At 45.4% G+C, this 19,869-nt stretch overlaps 1 protein-coding gene across 1 annotated transcript in view; it reads left to right on the top strand.

Moving 5' to 3' along the window:
- The window catches only part of ST8SIA1 (ST8 alpha-N-acetyl-neuraminide alpha-2,8-sialyltransferase 1), an 82,362-nt gene that overhangs the window by 32,469 nt on the left and 30,024 nt on the right, over positions 1–19,869 (top strand). The window contains exon 3 of the mRNA XM_035127872.2: positions 12,543–12,652. Coding sequence (XP_034983763.2) covers positions 12,543–12,652 — 110 coding nt within the window. The remainder of the gene's footprint in view (positions 1–12,542; positions 12,653–19,869) is intronic.

A 19,869-nucleotide genomic window follows, 5' to 3' on the forward strand; every position in this document is an offset into this window, starting at 1 on the left:
CTTAACCTGAAGCGTACTTAACCTGAAGCAAACTTTCCCATTGAAAGTAACGGAAAGTGGATTAATCCGTTCCAGACAGGTCCGTGGAGTACTTAAACTGAAAATACTCAAACCGAGGCGTACTTAAACCGAGGTATGGCTGTAATCAATTAAGTATTGTTTGAGGACTGAAAGCAATAGCAGCAGCTCGTAGTCACTGGCTGGGTTTCTGTTCTGGTTGTGGGGCGAATAAACAGCCGTGGGCAATTTCTGCTCCTGTTTCCGGTGGAATTCTCCATGATCCATAGTTACAGAAAGGCAAAGCCAGCATGAAGGATGGATTTAGGAGAGAGCGAGAGCGAGCTGACTTGACAGACAGTCTTGCTTGGCTGCCATTTCTGTGTGCTTTAGGGTGCCAAGTTAAGCTGCCAGGTATTACACAAGGCATTTTAAGAGTTCAAGGGTACAGTCTAGCCCAGGCATAGGCAAACTTGTCCCTCCAGATATTATGGGACTGCAACTTCCATCATCCCTAGCTAACAGGACCAGTGGTCAGGGATGATGGGAATTGTAGTCCCAAAACAGCTGGTGGGCCGAGTTTGCCTATACCTGGTCTAGCCAGGCAACAACAAACAAACAAACAAATAAACAAAAACACTCAAGGAAAGTGCAAAGCCGCCTGGAGAGATGATGTGTGGAAGGGTTGTGGGGCTGTTAATCTAGCAACTATCCAGCATTTTCTCAGAGTTCAGGGATAGATAAAAATCTAGGATGGCACTGGAAAATCCAACAGACCACCTTCTTCTTCTTCTTCTTCTTCTTCTTCTTCTTCTTCTTCTTCTTCTTCTTCTTCTTCTTCTTCTTCTTCTTCTTCTCCTCATGGGCCTCATTTGAGGGGATTTGGTAACCAGCCGTGAGAAGGATCACAAAACCCCCCGAAGAAGATAAATAACTTCATCGGTTGCAGCATTTGGGCTGCTGTTGCTAATACCACCAGGATCTTCAGTGTGATCAAAATCCAATTTTGGATGCTGTTACAAACCTTTCCTTGGAAATCTCCAGGGCTAATTAAAAAGCACTCGCAAGATTCCCGCTGGCTGAATATTTTTTTTTTTAAAAAAAAGTCTTTTCAACCTCCTTGAAAACTGAGCCCTTTGACAACAAGTAAAGTGAAGTGGTTGAATTAAATATGATTTAATTACGATCTTACGGGATTTTTCAAAAGGACGCCCCCCCCTTTCCTTATCATTTGCCATACGATCCATTACTTTTTTAAAAATTCATTTAATCGTTTTTTCAATACAAAGAACAACCGCAAAAGACAGATACAACAAAAATGATCCATTACTGAATGTTTTTTTTTTTTTGATTGATTAAGTAACTGGATTGATATACCTCTTAATCAAAACCTCTAAGCAAGCAGTTTACGCGAGAAATATAGACATTAAAAATACCAATAAAAGCAGATGTTCAAAACAAGTGGAATTATTTTTAAAAAAAGAAGAAAAGAAAAGCATTCTAAAATAACACTTATGGCAGAGTTGCGTATCTGGATAGGCTTGTCTAACCAAAACTAAGAGGATACGTACAGTGGACCCTCTGATTAGGGATTTAATTCATTCCGGGGGTCCATGCGCACCCTGAAAAATCTGTAACCAGAGGCGCCACTTCTGCGCATGCGTGTGGCGCGATAGAGCACTTCTGTGCACGCACGCGGGGTGAAAGCTGGAAGAATACACGGGTTTGCCGCATTCATAACTTGAAAGTTACCGTATTTTTCCATGTATAAGACTAGGGTTTTTTTTTAAACTAAAAAATTAGGTTTAAAATTGGGCCTCATCTTATACACGGGTGGTGCTGAGGGGTCTTTTCTTAATTTGCAGTCCCCCAAAATAGGGAGCGTCTTGTACATGGAAAAATACGGTACGTAACCAGAGGGTCCATTGTACTATGTCAATTTAGTGTGATGGTACCGTAATATGACTACACCTCCATAGGAAATTGCTTTCAAAGATATGGCTGCACGCCATCAGTTAGTTCCATGTTCCCTGCGTTTGGGGTTTGTCCTCTGCTTTCCTCCCAGCATGCCTCTCCCCCATCCTGTCCACCCACCCACCCACTCCTGTCTAGCATGGTTTCCAAGGTGTGAGATGGATTTCACATTGTCTCACTCTTTGGGATGGCTCTTCTGTCGCCGCTTCTTTCCATCATTGATTTGCAACAGACACCCACTTTGACCTCGCAGCAGCAAGTGACAAAGTGATTAGCAGCGAGGTCTAGATACCATATAATTTTCGGCTCAGGGGGCCAAATCCAGCCTTCAGGTTGCTCCATTGCTGCGAAGTGATGCTCCTGCTCTCCTGTGTGTGTGTGTGTGTGTGTGTGAGAGAGAGAGAGAGAGAGAGAGAGAGAGAGGCTGAAATATTGGTACAGTGGTACCTTGGTTTTCGAACATCTTGGAAGTCGAACATTTCGGTTTTCGAACACTGAAAACCCGGAAATAAACTGCTTTGGTTTTCAAATGCGCCTCAGAAGTTGAACAGGAAACGTGGCTTTCTGGGATTTCCAGAAATGAATGGTTTGGTTTTCGAACGTTATGGAAGTCGAACAGTCTTCCCAAATGAATTACGTTTGAAAACCGAGGTACCACTGTACCTGGGAAGAAGAAATAACGACTTTCATCACCTTTATGTGAAACTCTTTGATGCTTTTGAGGGATTCATTGCAGCAGATAAATGAACAGAAACCAGCAAAAAGTTGCCCCTTTTATCTCGAATGCATAGAACCATCGAACCTGAATTTTTGCACAGCAGCTCAGTGGCAGAGCATCTGCAATGCTTGCAGAAAGTCATAAATCCAATCTCTAAATGTCCTTTGCCCGAAACCCTGAGGAGCTGCTGCCAGTCAGTGTGGACAGTATTCAGCTGGATGGAACAACAGGCTGACTCGGTATATGGCAGATTCCTATGTCCCTAATGTGGTGAAAATGATCCTAGACCAGGCATAAGCAACTCCAGATGTTTGGGACTACAATTCCCACCATCCCTGACCACTGGTTCTGTTAGCTAGGGATGATGGGAGTTGTAGTCCCAAACACCTGGAGGGCCGGAGTTTGCCTATGCCTGTCCTAAACTTTGGCCTGTGGGGTGGGTGGCATGTTTCAATGCTCTCTGCCCCCCCTAACAAAATTAATGTTAAATAATAATAATCCAGCATCTTGCATGTTTGGAACACCATGATGTGCAAGATTGGGGTACCTAGTTTGGGCGCCAGGAACTATAGCAGAGGACCTTTGGGCTGGGAAAGAGTTAAGCTCTCCCCCAGTAGCTTCCCTGTTCCAAATTATCCCACTCCCCTGCTGCCGCCACCAATGCTACTATTTATTAGTAGAATTGGCTGCTGGGAGTTTTTGATTACGTGCATTTGTGTGCACTGTGTGGTTAAGCCTTAAGGAAGAAAGGTAGCTTAGCTGTCCTTGACACAATTTCTGTGGGGAGGTCTGACGCCGAAGAGAGGATGTGGCGAATGCAACCCTGTGCGTTCTCCTGGGTCTCACTGTAGTTTGCAGCACAGATGACTTTAAGAGCGTAAGAAAGGGGCCCGTCTAGTCCTTTTCTCCTGTGGGAAACCTGCAAGCAGGAGTCAAAGACAAGAGCCCTCTCCCGTCCTGTGGTTTCCAGAAAATGGTGTTCAGAAGCATTGCTGCCTCAAACTGCCCCTGCAATGCAGGAATCTCAGCTCAAGCATCCATGACAGATGGCCATCCAACGTCTGCTTAAAATCTCCAAGGAAGTAGAGTAGAAGAGAAGGTTAAGGGGTGATATGATAGCTATGTTCAAAAGGATGCCATATAGAAGAGGGTGAAAGGTTGTTTTCTGCTGCCCCAGAGAAGCGGACATGGAGCAATGGATTCAAGCTACAAGAAAGAAGATTCCACCTAAACATTAGGAAGAACTTCCTGACAGTAAGAGCTGTTCAACAGTGGAACTTGCTGCCAAGGAGTGTGGTGGAGTCTCCTTCTTTGGAGGTCTTTAAGTGGAGGCTTGACAGCCATCTGTCAGGAATGCTTTGATGGTGTTTCCTGCTTGGCAGGGAGTTGGACTGGATGGCCCTTGTGGTCTCTTCCAACTCTATGATTCTAAGTAGAGTCCACCACCTCCCAAGGGAGACCGTTCCATTATCAAAACAGCTCTTACTGTCAGAACGTTCTTCCTGATGTTTAGTTGGAATCTCCTTCCTTGTAACTTGAATCCATTGGATCGGGTCCTATCCTCCAGAGCAGGAGAAAGCAAGCTTGCTCCATCTTTCACTGATAGCCGTATCTTCCATGAATTTGAGTAATCCTCTTTTCCAACCTTTGAGACTAGATGGCTATTGGCCTGCTCTTATTCAAAACTATTTCCAAAACACTCTGTATGTTCAAAAAACTCTCCACATATCGCTGGTTTCCAAAGCATGAGCATTCTGCTTTCAAGGTACAGTAGTTAGTATTTAGAGACTGTTGTGTCTGTGCCTTACAACCACTTTCCTCCCGAAATGCATATGCTTTGCTGGATTTAACATGGGGTAAGAAGGATGATAGCTGAGAAGTCCTGAGTATGGGAAATGATACTTCATGCTAAAGTATGAAACATTTTAATTTTAAAATGCTTCAAAGTTGAATGTTGTCCCTTTGTACCACTGATCTAGAAAGAAAGAAAACACCGTTTTTAAAGGTTGCAAACTTTGTGCCTGGTCTGATGCAGAGATTGAGCAAACCCTGAAAGATCTAGTTGTTTCCCTGGGGCTTCAGTCGCACAGAAATAAATAACATTTAATCAGATGTATCCCTGGATGCCGCTGAAAAATGTGTCTCTGTATTAATTGGCGCCAGGAAACAATGAGTGTATCCAAGGGTCTTTACAGCTTGCTGTGATCTCATGCAGCCTCATCCATTCACTTGTTTATTCACATAATGAAGTCAGCCTTCACAGTACTAAACCCCCAGACCTTGTCCCCCGCCCCCTTCTCTTCTGGCACCCTTGCTTTGTGGATCTGCCCAAGGTGGAGCGCTGCCGAGTGAAAGATCGGTCTTTTAATACAGTAATTACAGGTGGGAACTGCAACCATGTGTTGCAGTAGAGTCTCATCCTCGTAATAGCAAGTGCTCCTGTTTAGTGCTGCAGCCAGCCAACCAGGCCCTCTTGCAGAAGATCCCATCCTGCTCCCCAGTTTCCCATTTTTCTTGTCCAGCTGTCATTTCACATTCCATAGCTATTGAGCATGCCTAGTCCCCTCTGGGCTTTTGCCCCCACCTCCGTTGTTTGTTTGTTTGATCCTGCTTGATCTTGGGGGAAGTGCTCTTTCAGGTACTTGGACCCCAAGCCATTTAGGGCTTTTTATGCTATACAGGCAAAGACCATTTTAAAGGTAAAGGTAAAGGGGCCCCTGACCATCAGGTCCAGTCGTGTCCGACTCTGGGGTTGCGGCGCTCACCTCGCTCTATAGGCCGAGGGTGCCGGTGTTTGTCCGCAGACAGCTTTCCGGGTCATGTGGCCAGCATGACAAAGCTGCTTCTGGCGAACCAGAGCAGCGCACGGTAACGCCGTTTACCTTCCCGCCAGGGGCGGTCCCTATTTATCTACTTGCACTTTGATGTGCTTTCGAACTGCTAGGTGGGCAGAAGCTGGGACTGAGCAACGGGAGCTCACCCCGTTGCAGGGATTCGAACCACCGACCTTCTGATCAGCAAGCCCTAGACTCTGTGGTTTAACCCACAGCGCCACCTGGGTCCCTAAAGACCATTTTAAGCATGTCCAATTGACACATGATCACTGACATGCGGGTACTTCTGGATCCGGAACAGGGTGAAACAGGTAAAATTGGGGCGGGGTGGAAAGCGCTTATATGTGCTCCGCCAACATACACAGGGTTCAGGAATGGAACTAATACTTTGAATAGTGCCTGGTAGCTCACAGGCGGCCCCTTTTTCTTTGCCCCTCCTTTAGAAAGAACCCAGCAGAGATCTGGTCAAACATCACCCTCCATCACAGAACTGTAGAATTTTAGAGTTGGGAGGGAGCATGAGGATCACCTAGCCCAACCTCCTCCATTGCATGGGTTTTTAACCTGTCCCATGATGGGGATTGAACCTGCAACCTTGGCGTTATCAGTACCACGCTGTAAGCAACGGAGCTGTTCAGGACACGAATGACTAGCTGTGCCCTAAAAGTGCAGAGAGAAGGTTGGGGCTCTGACTCTCATTCCCTCTGTTAGCAATGTCCATTTCGAGTCTGAGTGCAGATCGTTGCGTAGGCAAAAAACTCACCATCTACATGCAAAAGGAGGAGGAGCCCTAAGGTTGTCGAAGTGCAAAAAGCTTTTAAGGAAGGAAACTGAAACGAACCAGAATAGCCCAAAGGGGACTGGCGGTTGCTCAGTGGTTAAGGAGTTCAGAGTTGGTGACAGAATGGAGAACTGGTAGGAAGGGGTGTGGAATGGAGTATCCTGGAAAAGGGCACGGCCACCTTAACAGGAGCCACCCTACACTGTGACATTCCATTGCAAGTCCTAACTGCATGATAAACGGCCATTCATAACTTGCGCATGGAGCACCTGCAGATTTGTGGCCAACCATCTTCCGCTTTGTTCTCGTCATGTGTCAAGGAGCCCTCACCTTCGTCACCACCTCCTAAGATGTGTTACTGATGCGATAAAAAGAAGAAGAAAAATTCCACTCGAGCAGTTTCAGGATAAACATCGGAGAAGCTATACATCCCAGAAAGAGCCCTTTGGGGCATTTAGCAGCAACACATTTCCAGCTCAAACGCTCATTTTTATAGAATTTTGGGGGTGCAGGAAAGCAGAATGGAATCCATTATTCTCCTCTTGCTATTGTAAAGCATCACTCCAACATCTTTTCGATTAGTCAGAGCCTGTAAGGTTTTATGGCCAACATTAGACACGTCTTTAATACAAAACGGCTTTTTCCAAAGCATCCTTCTGATTTAAGGCTATGTCTTTTTGTGAATCACACAACAATAAACTGTGGAAGAGTACCAGAGATCTTGGGGATTAACAACTGGTTTTATGAGTGCAGCTAGAAAGCTTTACTGAATTATTTCCCCCCATCACTTCCTCTTTTTGTATCGCTACTATCTAAGCGAGCTTCCTGTTTAAGGTTTGATACTTTCCATATCATTCTGGTGTTGTGGCCTGACATGCTCCTGTAAGCGAGGCAAACCACTTCATCAAACCTCATCATGTTTCCAAGGGCATCTCTAGATCTGACGCCTTCTGTTGCTTCATTTGTGTTCCACTAGCTAAAAGGCTGTCATTATGATGCACAGGTTATTTTAAGAGGCAGATTGAACATACAGAGGTACCTTGGTTCTCAAACTTAATCTGTTCCAGAAGTCCGTTCCAAAACCAAAGCGTTCCAAAACCAAGGCATGTTCAAATCAAATCAAATTTTATTAAACGGCCACAGACCAAAACGACTCATACAACTGATCAAAGAAGGATAACACACGGATAAACAGAGGACAATTTCAAGACAAATTAGGCCATGACAACACTGTAAAGGACATAAATAAAACTAAATACAGTGGTACCTCGGTTTATGAACACAATTGGTTCCGGAAGTCTGTTCACAAACTGAAGCGTTCATAAACTGAAGCGAACTTTCCCATTGAAAGTAATGGAAAGTGGATTAATCCGTTCCAGATGGTCCGCGGGGTACTTAAACTGAAGTGTTCATAAACTGAAGCGAACTTTCCCATTGAAAGTAATGGAAAGTGAATTAATCCGTTCCAGATGGGTCCGCGGAGTACTTAAACTGAAGCGTTCATAAACTGAAGCATGGGTGTAATTGGTTCTGGAAGTCTGTTCATAAACTGAAGCATTCATAAACTGAAGCGAACTTTCCCATTAAAAGTAATGGAAAATGAATTAATCCGTTCCAGATGGGTCCGTGGCGTTCATAAACCGAAAATTCATAAACCGAGGTGTTCATAAACCGAGGTTCCACTGTATTCGCATTCGCCTGCGTATTGGAAAGCTCTTGTTTCCTGCATCTAATAGCAGCTACGCAGAATTTGGCAACATTGACAGTAATTTCAGGGACCTTATCTTCTACCAAGGCTCTCAAACGTTGGGATTCTGGTTCATTTTTAAGCTTTTGTAAGGCTGGGGCGATAAAGGTCCAGCGTAGATCCTCGTAGAGACTGCAGTGCAGCAATAAATGCAAATTTGTTTTCGATGAGCCACATGGGCAAAAACGTGACTCATATGGTTTACCCTCATATCTACCTAGCAACAGTGCAGAGGGCAACACATTAAATCTGGCCAAGGTAAAGGAATGTCTATACTTGAGTATTTGCAATTTTGCCAGGTAATTTGCGAATGAGAACCCTCTCCCAAAATCTCTTATTGTGGTGTATTTGTCCATCTTGCCCATATGGCACTGCAGCTCCACGTCCCTTATACGTTGGAGCACTTGACTTCTGGCTCTCTCGTATCCTGCCGCTAAACCAAGGCATGTTTTCCCTTAGAAAGTAATGCAAAATGGATTAATCCATTCTAGACTTTTAAAAACAACCCCTAAAACAGCCATTTAACATGAATTTTATGATCTAACGAGACCACTGATCTATAAAATGAAAGCAATAATCAATGTACAGTACTGTACTATAAAATAAGACAGTATTGTAGATGATAAAAATTAAAATTATTTTTTTTCTTACTTGCACTGATGAGAGCCAGTGTTTGGATGGGGAGCTTTTATCCATTTCCACAGTCACACAATCAATCAATCAATCAATCAGTAGCTGAACTGGGTTCCACACAGTCACGAAAACAAATTAACCGAAAAAGCCTCAAAAACAAAAACGCAAAATAAATTGGGGAAAAAACAAAAGTGCCAAACTTAATCCATTCCGGAAGTCTGTTTGACTTCTGAAATGTTCGAAAACCAAGGCGCAGCTTCTGATTGGTGCAGGCGCCCCGGAAACAATAGCCAACAGCTGCACCAGACGTTCGGCTTCCAAAAAAACTTTCAAAAACGGGAACACACACTTCCAGGGTTTTGGTGTTTGAGAACCAAGGTACCACTGTATAGCAGCACTAACTCGGTTTGCTGGGACCAGCTGGTTTACTGAGACCAATGCAAACTGCTGGCGCTGACCTTTGAAGCTTTAACTGTTTGGCGGTCCAGGGTATTGAGAAATTAAGAAGTCAAGGCTGCCTGCTTGCACATCTAAAGCACAACTGCATGCATTGTGTTTTATCACTGTCCAATGGGATGAAGTGTGCTATGTTGGGGAGCATCTACCGGTAGCAAAAACCAGCAATTGAGTTCCCCTGGGACCCTCCAAAGGAAATTCTCCAAAGGAAGATCCTGATCTGTTAAAAAAATTCCTTCAGTAGCACCTTAAAGACCAACTAAGTTTTTATTTTGGTATGAGCTTTCGTGTGCATGCACACTTCGTCAGATACCTTATAGTAGGTCAGCTACTATAAGACGCGTATCTGATGAAGTGTGCATGCACACGAAAGCTCATACCAAAATAAAAACTTAGTTGGTCTTTAAGGTGCTACTGAAGGAATTTTTTTATTTTGTTTCGACTCAGACCAACACAGCTAGCTACCTACCTGTAACCTGATTTGTTAGTTACTGATTTATCCAGTGTGCTTTTAATAAAGGTGAAAAATAAGTGAAGGTTTAAAAAGGAGAAGCTCCCTCTTTCTCATGTGGCATTTAGCAGGGCCTGCTGTGTCACCATGGACTGCAGCTCTTGCATGCTGATGAGTCCCAGGTGAAATATCAGAGTAGATCACATGCTTTTGCATGCAGAAGGCCCTAGGTTCCATACCTGATGTCAACAGGTGATGCTAAAGAAGCTCCTTTGCCCGAGACCCCAAAGAACCACAGTCAAAGTAGACAACACTAAGGCAGCTTGGAGTGCAGCATTGCTGAATGAGGACTTACAAAGAAATGATCCCCTTTATTCAGGCCTGAATCAAGACCAGGGCTCAGCAAACTTTTTCAGCAGGGGGCCGGTCCACTGTCCTTCAGACCTTGTGGGGGAGCGGACTATATTTTGGAAAAAAATATGAATGAATTCCTATGCCCTGCAAATAACCCAGATATGCATTTTAAATAAAAGGACACATTCTACTCATGTAAAAACACACCGGTTCCTGGACTGTCTGCGGGCCGGATTTAGAAGGTGACTGGTCCAGATCCTGCCCCCGGGCCATAGTTTGTCTACCCATGATCAAGACAATGGCTTTTTGGAGCAACCATAGAATTTGTAGAGTTGGAAGGAAGCCTAGCCCCCTGCAATGCAGGGATCTTTTGCCCAACATGGGGCTCGAACCCATGACCCTGAGGTTATGAGTCTCTTGCTGTACCGACTGAGCTTTAGGGGTAGAGTTTTGTATGCAGAAAATCCCAGGGTTTTAAGGTTCTGGGGTGGGATAAGACCTTGTAGATAATACGATGGGAAATGTTTTCAGCCCCAGGTCCCATTCTCTTATGGTGAACTTTTGGGGGGCCAGGGGCCAGTGGTGATTGAGACCAGATTCAGACTTTTACCTTTTGTCCAGCAGGCCTGCATTCCAGCCCAGGCAGAAGTCGGTGGTTTCACACACACACACACACACACACACACCTCTACCTTCCATTCAGGTAACCAAGAGGCAATATCAAAGTTAAATGGGACATTTCATAGAATTGTGGAGTTGGAAGGGTCCATGAGGGTCATCTAGTCCAACCCCCTGCAATATAGGAATCTTTTGCTCAACGTGGGATTCGAACCCATGACCCTGATATTAAGTGTCTCATGCTCTACTGACTGAGCTATCCAGTTTCAGCCATGCAAAAGCACTTGAGGGTATACCGAGTAACCAACTAGGGATATAACCTGGGAAGAAGTGGTGTTGTCTTGGGAGGATAATGAGGGCCAGATAGAGAGGTCTGGGGGGCCACAAGCAACCCCAGACCTGGGATTGCCCACCCCTGCTAAATAGACTCATGGTCTGGTTCAGCAGAAGACAGTTCCCTAGATTTGTGTGCGAGCTCCTATAACTCTGCTAACAATAAAATTCTATTTTTACTAAGGCAGTGAAATCTAACAATTACAGTGCAGACATAATTATATTATGCTGATCATTTGCCAGGCTAGAAAGGATGATTTGTTTGCTTAGGCCCCTGCATGATGTTTCTTAGAAAGCAGCTTGCTGAAGAACCCAGAAGATATTTACATTCCTGGGCGCCAGGATTAATATCTAACTGCCCGAGGCACCGAAGCGCTTCAAATTCTGTTCAGCCTTGATTATAATAGTATAATAATAATAATAATAATAATAATAATAATAATAATAATTTATTATTTATACCCCGCCCATCTGGCCGGGTTCCCCCAGCCACTCTGGGCGGCTTCCAACAAAACAGAAATTCTAAAATACAGAGATCCATCAAACATTAAAATACAGAAATCCATCAAACATTAAAAGCTTCCCTAAACAGGGAATAAATATTGTTTATATTTTTCATTCAATATTGTTGGTCTCTGTGGGAAATTGGCATAATTAACAATGGAGAATTGCTGCCGCATAATAGGTATGAGCTTGAACTGAGGAATCTCCGACTCTCACCATAAGAGTCGCAAATGCCTTTTCTCGCACTCTCAGTTCCCTCTTCTGCAAATTCTTCTGCAGATTCCGACTGAAACACCAGGAAGAACTTTCTGGTGGTAGGAGGTGTTTGACAGTAGAACAAATTCCCACGAGAAGTGGTGGATTCTCCTTCCTTTGGAGGTTCTTAAGCAGAAGTTGGATTGACAGCCACCTGTTATGTATGTTCTAGTTGAGATTCCTGCATTGCAGAAGGCTAGACTAGACCCTCAAGGCCCCTTCTATCATTCTATGATTCTATGATCTACAGTCAAAACCAGGCACCCCCAAACTTTGGCCCTCCAGATGTTTTGGACTACAACCCCCATCATCCCTGACCACTGGTCCTGTTAGCTAGGGATCATGGGAGTTGTAGGCCAAAACATCTGGAGGACCGCAGTTTGGGGATGCCTGGTCAAAACCAAAATTAAATAAGCAGAGAGACCATAATTTATGACTTTGTGAGGCAGTTCCCTGGTCAATCCTCTGAGTATTTTTCCTAAGTCCAATACCGAAGAGGTGGCAATGTATCCAAATGTTGTAAAATCTCTTAGATCTGTTATGATGATTAGCTCTTGTCCCGTTTGTTCCTCTGATTATATGTGATGTGGTTTTTTTCTGCCATAAAAAGTTGGAAACCTTCCCTATTGCGATGGATAACAAAACTGCCGTGGCAGGAAACTCGTGTCCCTCCAGATGTTGTTGCCTTCCAAACTCTCCTCCTGGCCAACGTGGAGCATGGAGAGGGCCCGATGGGAGTTGTAGGCCTACAACATCTGGAGGACTCCACTTTTGGCTCCTAGCCTTGGCCTAACCTCTCCCTGAAACCCCTTCCCGCTTAGCTGGTCTCCACCTGAAGCTCCTGTGTGAACTCGTCCATAAAAACGGGCCTTGTTTTCTGTTGCCAGGCAACGCCATTCCAGCTGCCATTGAAGAAATGCTCTGTGGTAGGAAATGGTGGGATTCTGAAGAACAGCGGCTGCGGCAGACAGATAGACCAAGCGGACTTTGTCATGCGGTAAGACAGTGGCCCCGCTGTGGCATGGCGTCCCTGCCCCCTCTGTCCCCCTTGTTTCACAACCACAACCATCCAACGACATGGGTTTTTTCTTTTAGTTTGTGTTTAATTAACCGTAGATGGTCTCTTTTTTTCTCCCTCGGAGTGATTTATAGGGGTGGGAAAGAGCTGTGGCAGATAGGCCTTTTCCCTCCCTTAACAATGCAGGCGCATGTCATTCTTCAGAGGGATCAGGGGAAAACGACTAAGTAAAGGTGCTTTAATCAAACGGAAAGCTAAGGGAGATGGAAGAGACTCAGGTCCCTTCTGTCTTCCTTTCACAGAAGATCTTTGGATCCTGTTTTCTCAGAAAGAGTCTTAAGGCTCCATTTGCACCATGCATTTAAAGCGCTATGACACCGCGTGAAACACTTGCACACACCCCATGGATCCTGGGAACTGTAGTTTGTACAGGCTGCTGAGAGTGCTTAGGCTGCCCCTATTCCCTTCACAGAGCTACAGCTCCGTGAAGTTAGAATTGTAGAGTTGGTTCCATCTAGTCCAGCAAGGGATCTTTTCCCCAACGTGAGGCTCAAACCCACATCCCTGAGATTAAGAGTCTCATGCTCTACCAAGTGTTCCTGCTAGCTAGGGATGATGGGAGTTGTAGTCCAGCAACAGCTGGAGATCCACGTTTGGGAAACCCTGGTATAGACAATTCTACGTTAGATGAATCAGTAGTCAGACTTGGCATAAGGCAGTTCCCGGTGCTCTTACTATTGCCTTTTTGAAATACGCTCCTAGGATAAAATCCGATAAAGTTAAGAAAAATCAAATGGAAATGACTGACGCTAAGGGGCAGGGCATCTCCTTCCCATGTAGCAGGCCTCAGGTTCACTCTATGATGGCATCTCCAAATAGGGCTGGGAGACACCCCTGTCAGAAACCCCAGAGCGCTGCTATCAGTCAGTGTAGACAACAACGAGTCGAATGGACCAGTGGTCTGAATGCCATGAGACCATCGCCTATGTAACCTGGCCTCCGAGTTGGCAACTCAGTGGCAAAAAGAACAGTGAAATCCGCGGCATGAGGAATTGTGAACGGGCCTTTGGTGGATGGGGTTTGGGGTCTTAAGGGTGCCTGCTTCGGCCTTGTTTTCAAAATGGCTTCCCAAGAAAGCTAGTTGCTGACCATGGATGTTGACAAAAGGCTCCTTATCCCTGGAGCACTGGCCGTTTTCTCCTGGAGTATTCAATTATTAAGTTCTGCCAGCGTGGTATTTTGGAGCCGCGGAGGACTGTTGCTCACTTAGGCATAAATGGAAGAGTTTAACAGCTCTCACAGATAGGAAGAAACTGGAGCTCACTCGGCCCCTAGCCCTTGCACCGCTAATGTCACTTTGAGGCTTTGAAAGGGTTTCAAAGGCGGCAGAGCCGGGACCTGCACTTGCTTCTCTGTCAGTTCCCCGTGCTGGAAAGGATATTGATGTGATGTGTGTAAAGGAGAGTACAAGCAAGCTGACAAGTGGGTTCCACAGATCAAGGTGAAGTGAAATGTGAAATTTCACGGCACATCTTAGCAGGAGGAGATCTGAGGAACGGGAGGGGGGATCTTTCTGAAAAGAAGTGCATTTTACAGGCCCATTTTATCTATGTCAGTCAAACACAGTCGGGTAGAGAAAGCGGGTAGGGAGACATTTCCTCCCTCCTCTCAAAATATAGCAGTCGTTTGGTGAAGTTGAATATTGGAAAGATTGATAACAGACAAAAGGAAAAGCTTCCTCATTTGGCACACATTTAAACTATGGAATTGAGCATAAGAACATAAGAGAGGCTGTGTTGGGTCAGACCAAAAGCCTATCTAGTCCTGAATCCTGTTCTCACAGTGGCCACCCAGGTGCTTATGAGAAGCCCACAGACTACCCATAATGTGTAACCACAAGATGGCCACCAACTTGGACTACAACTTCTATCATCCCTGGTCATTAGCCGTGCTAACTGGGGCTGATGGGAATGGAAGGCACCAGGTTTGGGGAAGACTGATCTGGTGTCTTGTCCTTCCCTTGCATCCTGCAGAACATACCTGCTAGGGCTTCTTTACGAAGCTTAGATGGGTTTTAGAATCACAGAGCTGGAAGGGACCCCCAAGGGTCATCCAGCCCAACCCCCTGCAATGCAGGAATCTCAGCTAAAGCATCCATGACAGATGGTCATACAATCTCTGCTTAAAAACCTCCAATGAATGAAAGTCCACAACCTCCAGAGGGAGATCATTACAATGTCAAACAGCTCTTACTGTCAGAAAGAAAGTAACTTGAAGTCATTGGTTCAAGTCCTACCCTCCAGAGCAGGAGAAAACAAGCTTGCTCTATCTTCCATGAGATATTTGAAGATAGCCATCATATCTCCTCTCAGTCCCCTCTTTTCCAGGCTAAACATACCCATCTCCTTCAACTGTTCCTCATAAGGATTGGTTTCCATACCCTTGATCATCTTGGTTACCATCCTCTGCACACCTTCCAGCTTGTTGATGTCCTTCTTAAATTGTGGTGCCCAGAACTGGAAACAGGGCTCCAGCTGTGGTCTGACAAAGGCAGAATAGGGCAGTACTATGACTTCCCTTGATCTGGCCACTATATCTCTGTTGATGTAGCCTACAATAGCATTAGCTTTTTTTGCTGCTTCATCACACTGTTGACTCATATTAAGCTTGCAGTCCACTAAGACCCCTAGATCCTTTTCACATGTCCTGCTAGTTGCTTTAATTCAGTCACTTGGCTTTCACCTGGGTGAGAAATAATAATAATAATAATAATAATAAATAAATAATTTATTATTTATACCCCGCCCATCTGGCTGGGTTTCCCCAGCCGCTCTGGGCAGCTTCCAACCGAATATTAAAAACAATACAGCATCAAACATTAAAAATGTCCCTAAACAGGGCTGCCTTCAGTTGTCTTCTAAAAGTAAAATAGTTACTTATTGCCTTTACATCTGCTGGGAGGACGTTCCACAGGGCGGGTGCCACTACCGAGAAGGCCCTCTGTCTGGTTCCCTGTAACCTCACTTCTCGCAACGAGGGAACCGCCAGAAGGCCCTCGGTGCTGGATCTCAGTGTCCGGGCTGAATGGTGGGGGTGGAGACACTCCTTCAGGTATACAGGACCAAGGCCGTTTAGGGCTTCAAAGGTCAGTACCAACACTTTGAATTGTGCTCGGAAACGTACTGGGAGCCAGTGTAGATCTCTCAGGACCAGTGTTATGTGGTCCCGGCGGCCACTCCCAGTCACTAGTCTAGCTGCCACATTCTGGAAAGTTTCCCTCTGCACCCCAGTATCCCACCTCACCTGGAAAACCAGCAAGGAACAGGTTTTAAAAACTGGCAGGCAGTGGTAGAACAACAACAGCATTAAACATTAGTGGAACATTCCAAGCGTTAAAATCCAGGCATGCAGGAAGCCGCAGCTGTTACATTTCTGGTTGCCATACAGTTTTTGAAGGAAAGGACAACAACTTTAGAGAATGCAAGTGCCATGGAAAAGACAGGAGGGGGGAAGCTAACTGAGGATGGCAAAGTAGTGGCTGCGTCGTCACTGCCATTCATCACCACAGTGGCATCAACATCGTATTGTCTTGTCTAGAAGTGCTTTGATTCCCAAGTGACTTGCAGAAGAAAAGAAAATAACACGAGTAAATGGTAAGATGCATCCAACTCACAATATCAACATTTCAGTTCAAATGGGGGATGGAACGGGACTATTGAAGCCAAACAAGAGTGTAAGGAAGCAGTCTAGGAAGAAAACCATCTCACAGCAGGTCCTAAAATTTAAAATCTCTAGATGTGGGAAGATAAGGAGCACAGTGGATCTCACTAGGGAGGGATTTGCAAGACGTCTTTCATTGTCGTGGCCACATTTTCATGCACTTGCACCATTTGGGTGGGCAACACATTAAGTTTAGAAGAAGGATGAGGCCAGTGGCTCATCTAGTCCAACCCTTTGTTCTTGCATGGGAAGCCTGCAAGTAGGACTTGAAACACAACAGCCCTCTCCCCATTTGAGATTCTCAACATGTGGTATTCAGAGCTATATTGCCTCCCAACAGTGGATGTGGAGCATAGCCATTGTGCCTAGTAGTGGTTGAGAGCCTTATAATAAATAATAATAATAATAATAATAATAATAATAATAATAATAATAGAATCATAGAATCGTAGAGTTGGAAGAGACCACAAGGGCCATCAAGTCCAACCCCCTGCCGAGCAGGAAACACCATCAAAGCATTCTTGACATATGCCTGTCAAGCCTCTGCTTAAAGACCTCCAAAGAAGGAGACTCCACCACACTCCTTGGCAGCAAATTCCACTGCCGAACAGCTCTTACTGTCAGGAAGTTCTTCCTAATGTTTAGGTGGAATCTTCTTTCTTGTAGTTTGAATCAATTGCTCCGTGTCCGCTTCTCTGGAGCAGCAGAAAACAACCTTTCTCCCTCCTCTATATGACATCCTTTTATATATTTGAACATGGCTATCATATCACCCCTTAACCTTCTATTATTATTATTATTATTATTTTTATTATACCGCCCATCTGGTCTAATCCAAGTTGGCCATCACTGTCTCTTGTGGGAGCAAATTTACTGTGTGAGGAAGTACTTCCTTTTGTCCTGAACCCCCAACTCGTCCCAAGGTCTGGTATTATTGTGTGGGAACCCTTTTTCTATGCACTTTCTGCACAGTATAGTAGGGTTAAAAAGTAGTCTTATACGCAGGAATATACAGTATATGAATGAATGAATGTCACACAGGAGTTGTGAGAGCAAAAGGAAGAGGCAGGCCTCCAGCTACTCCTCGAAGAGTAGATTGTCCAATGCAGGGTTTCCCAAACTTGGGTCTCCGGCTGTTTTTGGCACTACAACTCCCATCACCCCTAGCTAGCAGGACCAGTGGTCAGAGATGATGGGGATTGTGGCTGGAGACCCAAGTTTGGGAAACCCTAATCTCGAGCATTTCAACAGAAGGTCTACCTTGACAGCACTTGTCAAGGTTGTTACGACTACTCCTGAGTAACGACCTTCCACATGCTTGTCTTTCAAAAGTCTTTATTAGTGCATCTTATTTACAGTGTAACGAGCTGCTGGTTCCATGTCTTCTCATTCCGAATCAGAATCCGGCACTGCCCCTTTTCGCGACTTTGACCAACATAAAAGCCTCAGGACAGTGAATCTCCTCCCCTTTCACCTCCTCCTCAATATCGGTGTCGGGGGGGAGGGTCTACGGTCTGCCTTCTGCCTGTCCCCCCTTCCTGCCTCTCTCTCTTCCTGCCTGTGGAACAGGGGCTCTCCAATGCTGCCAGAGCCCTGGCACTCCTTCTCCGTCGCCTGACTCACCCCTTCAGACCCCACGCTTTCATGACTGCTTGGAGACGAGCTGCTACTGATGAGAGGGGGGGTTCTCTGTAATCCCTCCCCCTTACAGCACTAAAACAAATGCAATCATAGAACTGGAGAGTTGGAAGGGACCCCAAGCCCAGCCTCCTGCAGTCTCAGCCCAAGGGCAACGGAGGGCATTGAGTTGTACACTCATTGAAATTAATGGGCTGTTATTTCATTGAGTCTGTTCTGAGTAGGGCTAGTACTGGTGCTGTGGTCTAAACCACTGAGGCTCTTGGGCTTGCCAATAGGAAGGTCGGCGGTTTGAATCCCCGCAATGGGGTAAGCTCCCATTGCTCTGTCCCAGCTCCTGCCAACCTAGCAGTTCGAAAGCACCCCAGTGGTGGGAAGGTAAGTGCTTTCCCGTGCGCTCAAGCACTTGTTGCGGTGTTCCGTTGCATCAGAAGAGGTTTAGTCTTGCTGGCCACATGGAAAGCTGTCTGTGGACAAACGCCAGCTCCCTCAGCCTGAAAGCGAGATGAGCGCCACAACCCCATAGTCTCCTTTGACTGGACTTAACCAGGGCTCCTTTACCTAACTTTTACCTTGCAACTCACACATTTTAAAATAGCTATCAAAATGAGTGCAAGGTGCTGGAACAAATAATACATACCCTACTTTAAAACAGTAAATACGTATTATAATGAATATACATAGGTACACACACATGCATACACCTCTGTAGGTGGAAACCTCAATATTATGTTAAACTACTAGCATGATCAATGCTGTCACAAATTCCATATTTCAACGATTGTGGGTTTGGTGCCATTAAAATGCATGCAGCCAATCAGCATATTTCTCCTGTTCTATTGTCTAGAAGCCGCGGGGTTTGGTCTGAATAGCTGGGTTCTTACTGAGTTTCCATCTGGCTGCTCAGCCACATCCTTCGTTTTTCTGCAATATTGTTTGATGACGCTATCCTGGTGAGGAAAAAACAAAACACAGCTCCTACTGGGATGGAGTAAACTTGAGTTCCCAAAGGAATAGTATCCAGGACTGATTTGAACATACAGTACTTTGAATCTTTTGGCTGATCGGTATTGAGATAAAGTAATTATATAAAATCTATGCAATTACCGGCCAGTTGCCAATCTCCTGTTCTTGGGCAAGGTTCTTGAGCGGGTGGCCATGGATCAGATCTCAGTACTCTTGGAGTAAACCGATTCTCTAGATCCATTTAAATCAGAGTTTAGGCCCAGTTTTGGCACAGAAGCTGCTTTGGTCGCCCGTTGTCAGGAGAGAGTCAGAGGAAATGTGTCGCTGTTAATTTCTCTTGACCTCTCAGTAGCCGTTGATACCATCAACCATGGTATCCTTCTGCAGCGGCGGTTCCAGTCCTACTTGGATGGTCCTTTCCAGAGGGTGATGCTTGGGGAGTGCTCTTTTGATCCTGTGGAGTTCTTCAGGGTTTAGTTTTACCCCCCATGCTGTTTTACAACTACATGAAACCACTGGGTGGGGTTATCTGGAGGTTTGGAGTACATTGTCAGCAATATGCTGACGACACACAGCTCTACTTCTCCTTTACATCTGCAGGTGAGGCAGTGGATATGCTGGACTGCTATCTTGCCTCGGTAATGGGCTGCATGAGGGCCAACAAACTGATGCTCAATCCAGATAAGAGTGATGGTCTGTTAGTGGGTGGTCCCCTAGACCAGATGGATGGGAGGATGCCTGCTCTTGATGGGGTTGCACTGCCCCTGAAGGCAGCTTCGAGGTTCTTATGGGCCCATCGTTGTTGCTTGAAGCTCAGGTGACCTAAGTGGAGCGGAATGCTTTCCATCAGCTTTGGTTGGTGGTCCAGCTGC

The sequence above is a fragment of the Zootoca vivipara genome, chromosome 10 (genome assembly GCF_963506605.1).
Source record: "Zootoca vivipara chromosome 10, rZooViv1.1, whole genome shotgun sequence".
NCBI classification, from domain to species: Eukaryota; Metazoa; Chordata; class Lepidosauria; order Squamata; family Lacertidae; genus Zootoca; species Zootoca vivipara.